This window comes from Coenobita brevimanus, chromosome 57 (genome assembly GCF_032717465.1).
Source record: "Coenobita brevimanus isolate Jiangsu-jjx chromosome 57, ASM3271746v2, whole genome shotgun sequence".
Classification (NCBI taxonomy): Eukaryota; Metazoa; Arthropoda; class Malacostraca; order Decapoda; family Coenobitidae; genus Coenobita; species Coenobita brevimanus.
Window position 1 is genome coordinate 5519873 of NC_137010.1, and position 12523 is coordinate 5532395.

At 40.2% G+C, this 12523-nt stretch overlaps 1 protein-coding gene across 1 annotated transcript in view; it reads left to right on the forward strand.

Moving 5' to 3' along the window:
* Window positions 1–1938, forward strand: part of LOC145402256 (uncharacterized) — a 56747-nt gene extending 54809 nt beyond the window's left edge. The window contains exon 24 of the mRNA XM_080274381.1: window positions 1263–1938. Coding sequence (XP_080130507.1) covers window positions 1263–1439 — 177 coding nt within the window. The 3' untranslated portion in view covers window positions 1440–1938. The remainder of the gene's footprint in view (window positions 1–1262) is intronic.
* Window positions 1939–12523: the final 10585 nt, after the last annotated feature.

The window sequence follows — 12523 nt, forward strand, 5'->3', positions numbered from 1 at the left end:
TAACAAGATAGTTGGAGAGACTTATAAGCTCTTGACTAACATAAGAGTAGCATTTCATTATATGGATGAGGAAATGATGAAAAAATTGATAGTGGCCATGATCCGCCCCAGGTTAGAATATGCAGCGGTAGTGTGGTCCCCACACAAAAAGAAAGATATAAACAAGATTGAGAGAATACAAAGAACAGCAACCAAGATGGTCCCCAGTCTGACAGACCTGTCATACAGAGAGAGGCTGGAAAAACTGGATTTGCCTTCTTTAGAGGAAAGGAGAAAGAGGGGAGACATGATTGCGGTGTTCAGGACCATGGTGGGAGTAGATAAAATTGACAAAGAAGATCTGTTTGTATGGGATAAGAGAGCAACAAGAGGACATGGAATGAAATTGAAAAAGTCAAGCTGCTTGAAGGATATCAAGAAATATAGCTTTCCTTACAGAAGTATAGACTTATGGAATAGCCTGGACAAAGAGATCGTCCAGTCTAAAAACTTAAACGAGTTTAAAGTTAAATTCGACTTATTGAGAAACAGCGACGGAAACCCACGAGCATAGTACATTCCGTGTATATCACAATTAGGTATATTCTTAAATATTTAGAACGACTCAGACAAAGAGGTGGTGCATGAGAAAAACATTCATGTGTGTAAAGGTAGACTTGATAAATGTGGATATGGAGACAGGACAACACGAGCATTGCTCAATTCCTGTATACTACAAATAGGTAAATACAAATAGGTACACACACACACACACACACACACACACACACACACACACACACACACACACACACACACACACACACACACACACACACACACACACACACACACACACACACACACACCTGTGTTGTGAAATAGGTACTGTATCTGTAACTCAGACTCATATTTCCCCTGCAGTTACAGCTCAAGTACTTGTGACTTGTCCAGGTATTAGAATACCTTAGTACAAAATGGCCAGACATAATCTGTCTTCTTGAAATTCCAGCTGCCATTAATATCTGTTTACCTACAGACAATTTTTTTTTTTATAACCTACCCTTTTCAGAATCTAGGTAACTTCTTTCAACTCACAGCCAGTTATCTAACATGGCCTGACATAATCTGTATTTTTCAAACTTTTAGCTACCACTTATTTTTCTCAACCCACAGACAATTGTTTATTACCTACCTTTTCCAAATCTAGCTAATTCCTCTCAACTCACAGCCAATTATCTAACATAACCTAATGTAACCTAACTCATATTACCTGGCCATAGATGAACGAGCAGGAGTTGATGCGCCGTGACCTGAACCAGCTGATGGCCCGAGTGGAGAACTTGCAGTCCCAGAACAAGCGCCTCCATGCCCTCCTCCTGGCCCTCACTAATGTGGCTTCACGTGGAGATGGGTCCAGGGACCGTCTCGATGTTGATCTGGCTAAATATGTCTGGTAATGACCATAGGTTTAGATATTTTTTTTTTTGGGTGGGGGGGTCATAGACTTGATAACTTGTTGCCAGAGACCCAGCAGTCCTGCATGCCACACACTGTCATGTTACCACTAATATCCACCGTCCATACTGAATACGTGCCAGGGGTTGCCTCATTTAAGACTGGTGTATTGGTATTAGCTGAGGTGTTTTCAGATCACTGAACTGTTTCCAGCCCCAGACTGCAAGCAAACTCACATCCTGTCAGACAGCAGATATCTTCTGTAACCACATGTCTGCTAGTGAAGTGGTTAGGGTTCTAGACAAATAAATTACTGTATAATCATGCTAACTGACAGGAGAAAGAGAAAGGGAAAGAGTTTAAGTCACTTGATATAAACATGATGTAAAATTTGCCATTGTTAAATCAGGTGACGGTGTTGTAGATGAAACGTATGGTAAATAGAGCTGAGTTTCCGTATGACCATGGTGACAATGCTGTAGATGAAACATGGTAAATGAAGTTGAGTTTCTGTGTGATCAGATACATTCCTGCCATAACTAGGTAGAAAAAGTATTGCAGCATTACCCCTGCAATGATAAATTAGAAAATGAAGTGCCGTGCATTTCCTCACCTCAGGAGTTTCTCAGCATCTATGCAACTTTTTCTACCAACATGACGCACAATGCAGCACTTGATACTCTTCCATGCCAATATTTTTATACCTTTATCACCAGAACCAAAATATGATTAGATTATGAATAGTTTGGACTGGCATTATTCTTATACCTGTGCTATACTTGTTTTACCTTAACTTGGCCAAAAATTGCTATCACTCCATGTTGAGCACTGAGCTGTAACAATAGATTAACACTGGAATGATGCAAGTCGTGAAGAATTGCTATGGAGAAGATGTAGAGTCATAGTATTGTCTTTTTCTGCCATTGAGCTTTGTGAAATACTGCTTGCTACAGAGGGAAGAAAATCAGGGCCATGTTAATGTAAAAAGACTGTAATGCCTTAACAGCAACTTGTTCATCCAGTTTGCAGTTTAGGTTTAAGTATTGCACCTGGTATTATTACACTGGCCAGATGTTCAGACCCACATTTTGGGGATATTGTTCATATAATGTGGCTAAGAGTTGTATGTGCATAGTGAATGAACAGAGATTAATTAATCCAAGTACAGTGCTGTACTGTTATAAGTGTTAACTGTATTATATGTACTGCATTTCTCTGTATGTTTTCATGTATGGCTATGATGTATTTAGTTGAGTACTTAACATGTACTTTCTTGTGATCAGGATACATTCTTGACAGGACAGTTCTTCTTACATACAGTACAACGATTTTTCTTCCTTTAATTCTACTGAAATTAAAATTAAGTGGTAAGTACTGTATTGTATCTGAAGGTGCTCAGTCTTATGTATAATTTCATGATGCATGATTTTTAACAATGAAAATTTATTGAAATACAGCAATTGTGTTTACAATACTGCATTTAACTAAGCTATAAAAAAAAAAGAATGAAAATAGAGAGCGGTAATTCTGAGTTTACATATAGTGTATTGTATTACAGAGTGTAAGCAGCTCAGTATAGATCAGGTAGCACTGATATGCTGTTTCAGTACTTGTGCCTTTATTGTTAATATTGCCACAAAGTGCTTTGTGTATTATGATGTGTAACTTCAGGCATTTATAGATCTTATGTCATTATGTAGTTGTATCAGTACATGGTGATAGTTTTACATTAAGTTAGGCTCTGTATGTTTTTGTCATGTTGATGCTGTTGTGTACTTAAGATTAGAGCTGTTATGAGCAGGTAGTGTTTTTTACTTCTTTCATTATTAGCATCTTATTGATGCTGTTATAAGTAATAGTTTTATTGTTATTATCATTGTTGTTTGTTCTATAAGTACCGTACAGTGATTTTCATTCATGCAGATGACTTTAGTGGTACACTGTATTGCATTTTTCCTATTTTTCCTGTACTTAGTGAAGGTTTTTTTATAATTTCACCTGCATTTTCAAAAAATTTATTATATGCATCCTTAAATGCAATAACTCACCACTCTTTTAATAATTTTCATTTTCTCATGTGAATAACTTGAACATTTGTTAACTTGTTATATCATTCATGTTTTATATTCCATTACTGAATTCATGTTATATCATTCATGTTTTATATTCCATTACTGAATTCACATGTTATTAAGTCATTTATACACTGTTAAGATTATGCAGTATTTTGTATCAGTTTCTTTTTTTACTTATAATATTAGCTGTCCTTGTGGTTGCTTTATGGCAAGACCACATGGGTTAGTATCGATGAATTAGCATATAAGCATAATTAACTTAAAGAAGAATGGAAGGAAAGGGAGACACTGTAAAAGTATGAGTTATTTTTGAAAAATTCTCTTACTACCATCTTCAGGAGATTACATATACCACAGGAAATATGTGTGTGTATTGTCCTGAAGAAGGCATTACTGAAACAGTCAGAATATTCTCTTAAAATTTTTGCATTGTGTCTCATTGGTACAGCCTTTACTTACATATTGGTAAGAATTATAATAATACAACTTGGATACCTACCTGTTAGTGGCATTGCATATACAAGAATTTTGTGTGTTAAATAAGAGTCAGTAGTGCTTAGCAGATTAGGCAACTGGGGAAGCGAACCCTCCACAGCAGTGACTTATTTCACTCTTATGCCCTGCTCATTAACTCTTCAGCCAGGAGGCATGTGTCAGCGGAGTTTTCAGTTGTCATTCATTCATTCATTCATTGCCAGACGCCATGTATCCCAGACAGGGTGGCCAAGGGCTTAGAGTTAATTGTTTTACAGGGAGGGGCACTAATCCTCCACCAACCCCACTTGACGTAGGGATGCCAACAGCATCTGGTGTTCCCAGGCGGTCACCCATCCAAGTACTAACCAGACCCAACGTTTGGTATTTTTCGAAATTGTATCTTTATTCATATATTATCCTGTGATTTTGAATTTAAAATGGTGAAAAGTTGTTAGATAGTAGAAAATGTGTTGGCTTTGGTAATATAGAAGTAGAGTACTTTGCACACAAAGTCTTTGCTTCAGTACTGACATACAGTATTGGAATCTACTTCTCTCACACAAACATTAATTTACAGATTTTCTTTCATTATGCTAACCCAGTTTCTACTTTTACCTAGGATACAGTAATCCAGAGCATGGCTATTTGGCCTAGCTGAAGTGATGAATGAGAAGGGGGGGGGGGAACCCCTAGGTACAGTCTCTTTCCTACCTGTGATATGGAAAGGACAGGGCTGCTTCCAACACAGGTGCTTGGTGATGGAATCATTGCATCCCTCAGCAAATACAAAAATAGGGGTGTTTGCAGTTCACCTTTCACAACACTTTATGTTGCCTTTACAACATGCAGGGAAAGCTGTACAAGGCTAATATTCTCCCTCCCCAATTCCTAAAGATAAGCATATGTACAATGCATAATACAGTATCCTGCTCCTTCAGACACACATTTAATACCTATTTATGATAAAGTACAATAACAGAAGACAGGGCAACATGCTGACAAAATAAAGTTAGGATAGAACACACACACACACACACACACACACACACACACACACACACACACACACACACACACACACACACACACACACACACACACACACACACACACACACACACACACACACACACACACACACACAGTAAAGAAATCTCATAGTACTGGAATATTGCTTATGGCAAGTAGTTGTAAGTTAGATTATGCGTTTAATGTGACTGGACCAGTCATTTCTCATACAAAGTTTCATATGCTGTACTGTATCTTCCAGTCGTCAGTGTGCAGGATGATCCATAAGTAATACTCATCCTGTGTGATGTGAGGATGCCTCAGTCTGCTGGTGCGAAGAGTGCACTTGTTTTGGTTCCATCCATCAATCTATTGCCAGATGCCTTAATCCTGTAAGGGGTGGCCATAGACAAATCGCCTCCATGTCACCCTGTCCACCGGCATTTCACTACCCTGCTCCCAACTCACACTCCTCTCTCTCATATACCTCTCCACTCCATCCCTCCATCTCATCCTTGGCCTCCCCCTCCTTCTACCCCCCCCACCTCACTCACATACACTCTCCTTATCAGTCTCTCACTGTCCATCCTCTCCACATGGCCAAACCACCTCAATGTGTTTCTCCTAACACTTCCTATCCCATCCACCTCCACATCACAATGCCCCTTCACTTCCTCATTTGTCAGTCTGTCTCTCCATGTGACTTCACAGGCTCCTCTCAAATAACTCATTTCCACTACTCTCACTCTTGACTTGTGTCCCTCCAACAAGGTCCAAGCTTCACTTTCAGATGCTAGAGTTGGTATCACAATACTGTCATATAGTAACTTTTTCACTTCCATGCTCACTTCCCTGTCTCTTCACTGCTTACGTCATGAAATTACTACCATGCAATTGATGGACATACAAAGAGCAGACACTACAAAGCATGAAAAGAGTCTTGGAAAACATAAAATGACGCTGGACTGACACTGGTAACCCTGAATGAGCTGTCCCCACAACACATGAAAATTCTCCAGATTTTGGCAAGGAGGTCTCAAAATATGGATCACCCCATAGTTCTGTTTACAAGGCCTTATAAATTGCCTGAGTGCTGCATAATCAGGCATTTCAGCTGATTATATAGATATGGTTTTTAACCCCTTTAATCAGGTGAAATCTCTTCTAGTATGTTTGTGCAATCTGAGGATGACTTTTGAGTTTGGGAGAATTTTTGAAGGGAAGGAGTCAGACATAGCTTCCAGGAACTTCCTCACATCTAGGGGCCTCTCCTAAACTAAATACTGTACAGGTTTAAGTGTCAGGCAGTAGCAAGAATAAACAAAAAAAATGTATGTCACTGAACTGAAGGGGCTAACAGTAATGTCAATAAGAGATGAGCATAACAAAGCGAATACTGGTACATATACTGTTCAAATTTTATCACATTTTGTGTCAGTGATCAGCTGTTTGAGTAATTAATGGTCCACTTTACACACACAAGAAAGATGGATGCTTGTAATACTGTACTGTACCCGTATATACCTTAAGGTCCGTTATTTGATGTTTACTTGAACAGTACTCAAGACTCTATCAAGAGGGTAGTGTGAAATGCATCTATAAAGAAAAATACTCCCCCCAAATATTTGCAGATGATTACACCTCTAAGGTACAGTCAGGTTTCTAAGGGCTTGAATGATGAGTGAGTGAATGTCAGACCCATTTCACTGGGCATGCTATTGATTAGTTCTCCCACTGTTGTGTTTTCTCTTTCCATGCTTTCTGGACTCTATCTCACTCCTCCCCCCCAAAAAAGAGGGCAAGACGATTTTTTTTTATCCACTTACTGTCCTAGCAGTAGCTGCCTGAATTATAGTGTCTATAATGCCCTATTTCAAGTGATTACCTTGAAATGCACATGGTTTCAATCTCTTAGAGGTAACTGAAGGTTTTCCAATCATCAAATGCCACCAGGTGCAGTAGTCTGGTCATGTACTATTTAGTGTGTTAGATTATGGTAGCCTAAGAACTGTCCCTACACCTTGAATGGGATAATGTAGCACTGGATTGGTGGTTACTGTTATTATTATTATTATTATTATTATTATTATTATTATTATATTGTATCATAGTTACTTACAGTACAGTATTATAATTTATTATAGTGTATTACTTTTAAGTGAAAACTATAATACTCTGCTGATCAAAAACTGCACTAATTGTCAGATGTTGCACACTAAGAAAGCTGTTATAAATGGTGCCAAAACTCATTGAAGACGTGTATCATTGTGGAAGGTAATAATTGTAGATTGTATTCGAATGTACAAGTATAGTAATAAATTATAGTAAAATGTGCGTTTATTACTTTCAAGATCGATCATTTTTATACCAGTACATACATAAATCAAGTTTTTAGTGAGAAACAGAAGTCGAGAGAGAGAAGGGAGACATATAAATTGAAAAGGGAGGTGACAGCTAACAGAGAGAGAGAGAGAGAGAGAGGGCAGTCTATCCATAATTGCCACCTCTACCCATGCCACTACCATTTCTATCCCTACCACTACCATTCCCACCCCTACCACTACCACTCCCATTCCTAACTACCATTCCCATCCCTACCACTACCATTCCCACTCCTGCCACTGCCATTCCCACCCCTACCACTACCATTCCCACCCCAAACCCCTACCATTCCCACCCCTACCACTACCATTCCCACCCCAAACCCCTACCATTCCCACCCCTACCACTACCATTCCCACCCCAAACCCCTACCATTCCCACCCCTACCACTACCATTCCCACCCCTACCACTGCCATTCCCACCCATACCACTACCATTCCCACTCCTACCGCTACCATTCCCACCCCAGCCCCTACCATATCCACCCCTACCACTACCATTCCCATCCCTACTACTACCATTCCACTCTACCACTACCATTCCCACTCCTACCACTACCTTTCCCACCCCTACCACTACCACTCCTACCATTACCATTCCCACTCCTACCACAACCATTCCCATCCATACCATGACTATTCCCACCTTTACCACTACCATTCCCACCCCAACCACACCATTCTCACCCCAGCCACTAGCATTCTGACCCCTACCACTTCCATTCCCACCCAAACCACTACCATTCCCACCCCTACCACTACCATTCCTACCCATCCACTACCATTCCCACCTCTACCACTACCATCCCCCCAACCATTACCATTCCTACCCCAATCACTGCCATGCCATTCCCATACCTGCCACCACTGTTCCCATCCCCACCACCATCATTCCCACCCCTACCACTATCAAGCCCACCCCAGCCACTGTCATTCCCAACCCTACCATTACCATTCCCACCTTTACCACTACCATTTCTACCCCTACCACTACCATTCCCACTCTTGCCACTACCATTTCTACCCTTACCATTACCATTCCCATCCCTACCACTACCATTCCCATCTTTTACCACAATCATCTTCCACATCCTTTCCTTTCCCATTTTTCTTCTTGATATTTCTTTTGTTGTACCTCAGAAAACCTAACCCATTGCATGGATAGTGTCTTTTTCTCCTCCTACTTCTTTTTTTTTTCTTTTTTTTCGTGACAGCTTGCATGATACATCCACCATGTGATATTGCAACACCTCAGCTGCTGAGGTTGTGTCTGTCTGATATCTCATAGCTAAGCAAAACTCTGCTCTTGTTTAATACTTGGATACAGTATGGTAAATTTGTGTACAATCCTTCCTTAAATATCTCCCATGCCTTGTTTTTATGGTGAAAAAATATAGAGACGGGACACATTTTGTGCAGTTATTCCGGAAGAATATTAATTCTACAATTTCGCCAGCCATGCCGGACTTATAATATTAGTACCATCATTAGTATTAGCCATTATCACCAATATACTGCCAAGGGAATGTAAGCTAGGAATGAAATACTGTATTAATTATTCACCGCCAACTTGCAGAACTGGATGGTATGGCGTGTGCGTGACGATAGTGGTGAATGGGCAGTGTGTGTGTGTCTGTGTGTATGTGTAGACTGGCACCGCGGCTTTCATAGTGACTCCCGCCAGTCACAGTCAGTTCAGTGTGCCTTGAACCTGCACCACGGATGGGGGACCTGTGCACCCGCTCTTAGTGTTGATAAAGTACCATTGTGTATTTTGTCTTCTGCTTTCCATCACCTGCAGCATGTAAGTAAAGTAGTTCATGTGAAACTTACCTCAAATTACCTGTATTGTTTTGACTATTATTGTACCCTCATGTGACTTTATTAACAAATGAAGTTTGGAGGTGTAAAAATAAGAGAGTTCGTAATAAGACAAGTTATTATACCAGTACTGAGTTAATGAAATGTAGAGGTAGGGTACATGTGAAAGTACGGTAACCTACAAACTTAAGTAATCTGTAGTGTTGGTGTAGTTGTGGTAACGTGTTGCTATGGCGGCTAACTTCGAGAACAACAAAGCTAATAATTTGTCATCTCCGTCATTTTGGGTCAAGACACTCAGCATTAGAGGATTAGTTACTGTATCGTTTAATTAATGCGTTGTTGAAATGAATCCTATGTGACATGGATTTTATCAGACACCTGTTTCTCAGGGTTCATTCATGGTAGCCCATACACTGCTGAAACTTCCCAGCTAACCTGTCACATCCTTCTCTCTTGTTATTCCAAGACGCATTCTGTCAGTGAACTCGAACAGTAAAATACTTTTCACTTGATCTTCCTCTCTTATTCTCCCGTGAACATTGTTTTTGCATACCTTAAGTAGGAGCGGTGTCCAGTTTTTTACATTACCAATTCTGAAAACTCACCTGTTTTTTTTTTTTTTTCCAAAGTAATGATACACAGTAAGCGATGAAAATTACTGTAATAGGAAAAACAAAGCAGAAGAACAAAGGGGGAAGGTCTGATATCCATGAGTGTTTCCGTTTTTTTTTTTTTTTTTTCCGAAGTTAAACATTTGAGATGAGTCATTTCAAGGATAACGAAGAAGAAATATTTTGAATATGTATATTTTTATTAACATCTTGATCACTATACTAACACATTTAGCTTCAGCCACACTATGAGTACCAAATTAGCGGTAACGAAGAGCTAAGGAATTATTAAAAGGTTACCTTTGCAATAATTTGAAATTTTACTTGCCAACCGGCTTCAGATGCAAGTCTGTCGGAGGGGAGGGAAATGGAGGGAACATCAGTCTGTTATGAGATATACTGTAGTACTACAGGACCGGACGTTCACCTTAGAGGGAGAGCGATAACCCTTCTCTCTCCTGGCCACATATTTATGAGAAAGTTGCAGAGTTGTAACTTGTTGTGGTTATGTTTGTTTAACGTCAGTGGACATGGTGGAAACATATTGAGGATTTATGTTACAGCCACGGTGACATAGTGGTAGTGTAATGGTCTCGCGATCTGCGTGGGCCCCAAGGCTGAAGTTCAAAACCGTGGCCAACATTAGAAGTGGGTCGCACGTAGTAGTATGTCCTTGCAGATGTCTTTACGTAACCATATCGATATCACACACACACACACGCACACACTTGGCCTTTACAGAACTATACACGCATCGCTTACTCCACACACTATTTTTGCAGACACCCCATCCCCATAGGTGAAGGGCTAATTCTGCTTAACACTCTCCCTCCAAGGTGGAAGTAGTCCTCCACTATGCCTTACATGGATTTTGTAAAAAGGTTTGTGTTACGTGGAAGCATGTTATTTATTGATTTATTGATTTATTTGTTTATCTGATTAGGAAATTCACAAGGAAAGCTATTATTGAGCTTTGTGGAGTATAACCCATAGGAAATTGCCGTATTTATTTCTTTATTATTTATTGCTATATGTTAACTTTTGCTTCCATTTGCTTGACCTTTTTCTTTTCGTTTTTGTTCCAAGGGAGTGAATATTAAAATTAATGCACCGTAAAAGATGTATTAGTATCTGGTGAAACCGAATGCTCTTTCTTTCTCTCTCTCTCTCTCTAACACACACACACACACACACACACACACACACACACACACACACACCAATTGCTGAATAAAACTGTACATCATTAGTGGGAACAAAATACTGTAAACAGATCAGTACCGTAATAAGGTGTTAGAGAGGGACGCCTTCACGTGGTGGCACCGACATGACCGGGTGGTCCCGATGCCCGGATATACAAACGTCCCTCAGTTCCCTCATCCCCTCAGAAGGAAGATGATGGCGTGCAGGAGAAATATAACTTCAGCCTGCAATCCACCGGGTTTACGTTAAGATGAGCCTGGGGTTGCAACTTCTACAACTACTAATATTACTACTACTACTACTACTACTACTACCACCACTACTACTGATACTACTACTACTACTGATGCTACTACTACTACCACTACTACCATCACCACTACTACTTACTCTTACCACTAGTAGTATTATTACTGCTACTAATACTATTGCTACTACTGATGCTGCCTACGAGTACTGGTACTTCTTTATTTTTTATTAATCACCTCCATCCATCTGGGAATTATGTTGTGAAGATCAACACCAACCTTCACGATACAATTCATCATTTGGAGTTGTAATGTGAAGGTGAACACTGACCTTCATAATACAGTCCGTTGACCCCAAACACCAACCACTGTGGTTACCAACCAAGTGCTACTACATATGATAACTAGTTTATTTTCTATTAACATTACAATGCTAACAAAAACATTGATCTATTGGTGCCGTTATTCAGTGCTGCTCTCGGCCACAGCAGCGTCATAATCCATACCAGCCAGAGAGACAGGCCTGATGGCTAATGATCGTGTGTCCCTGAGGCACAGCCAAATTCGTTTGGCCATGCTGAAGTATAGGAGTGCACATAGTAAAATAACTCTCTTTCTTATTTATTTTACCATGGGAGTGCAGACCTCACGAGGGAGAATGACAGTCGACATCTCATCCAGGCCACAACAGAACTTTAAGGTTGATACTTCTCAGAAAGAACGTCTTCTGGTCTCGAGTAGAATCTCCCCGCCTCTGGAATGTTGTGAACACAAGGGGAGTGAATCGACCGTCGTCCACATGTTGGATCATTTCTTGATATTTTTTTTTCTTGTTCATTCCTTTTGTGTGTAGCCTCGAGAGACAGTTCGCGATGATATGCTGCCATGGGATCAAATATCCTAATGTCAAAGAAAGTCTTTCGCCCATGTGTCCAGAAACCTCGATTACTGACATCCGCTTTTGCATCATTTGATGTGTCAACAGTTCAGTGGATGAAGTGCTCACCGTTTAGGGGGAGCAGAGCTGACTCTGTGGTGACTTCATGGCACATTTCCTGTACGATAGCATTTTCGCAGTGAGGTAGCGTTCCTCAGCATGTCGAATACTCACAAAGCCCCCCTCCTTGCAAACCTCTGCATGGTTTGCATCAAAGACAGTGCCACAGGCACACTGTTGCGGTAGGTTTTCTATTGGCCACCCATACCTCAAGGCTATAACGTCAATAAATTCTTGTTTGTTAAGGTGGAATTCTTTTTC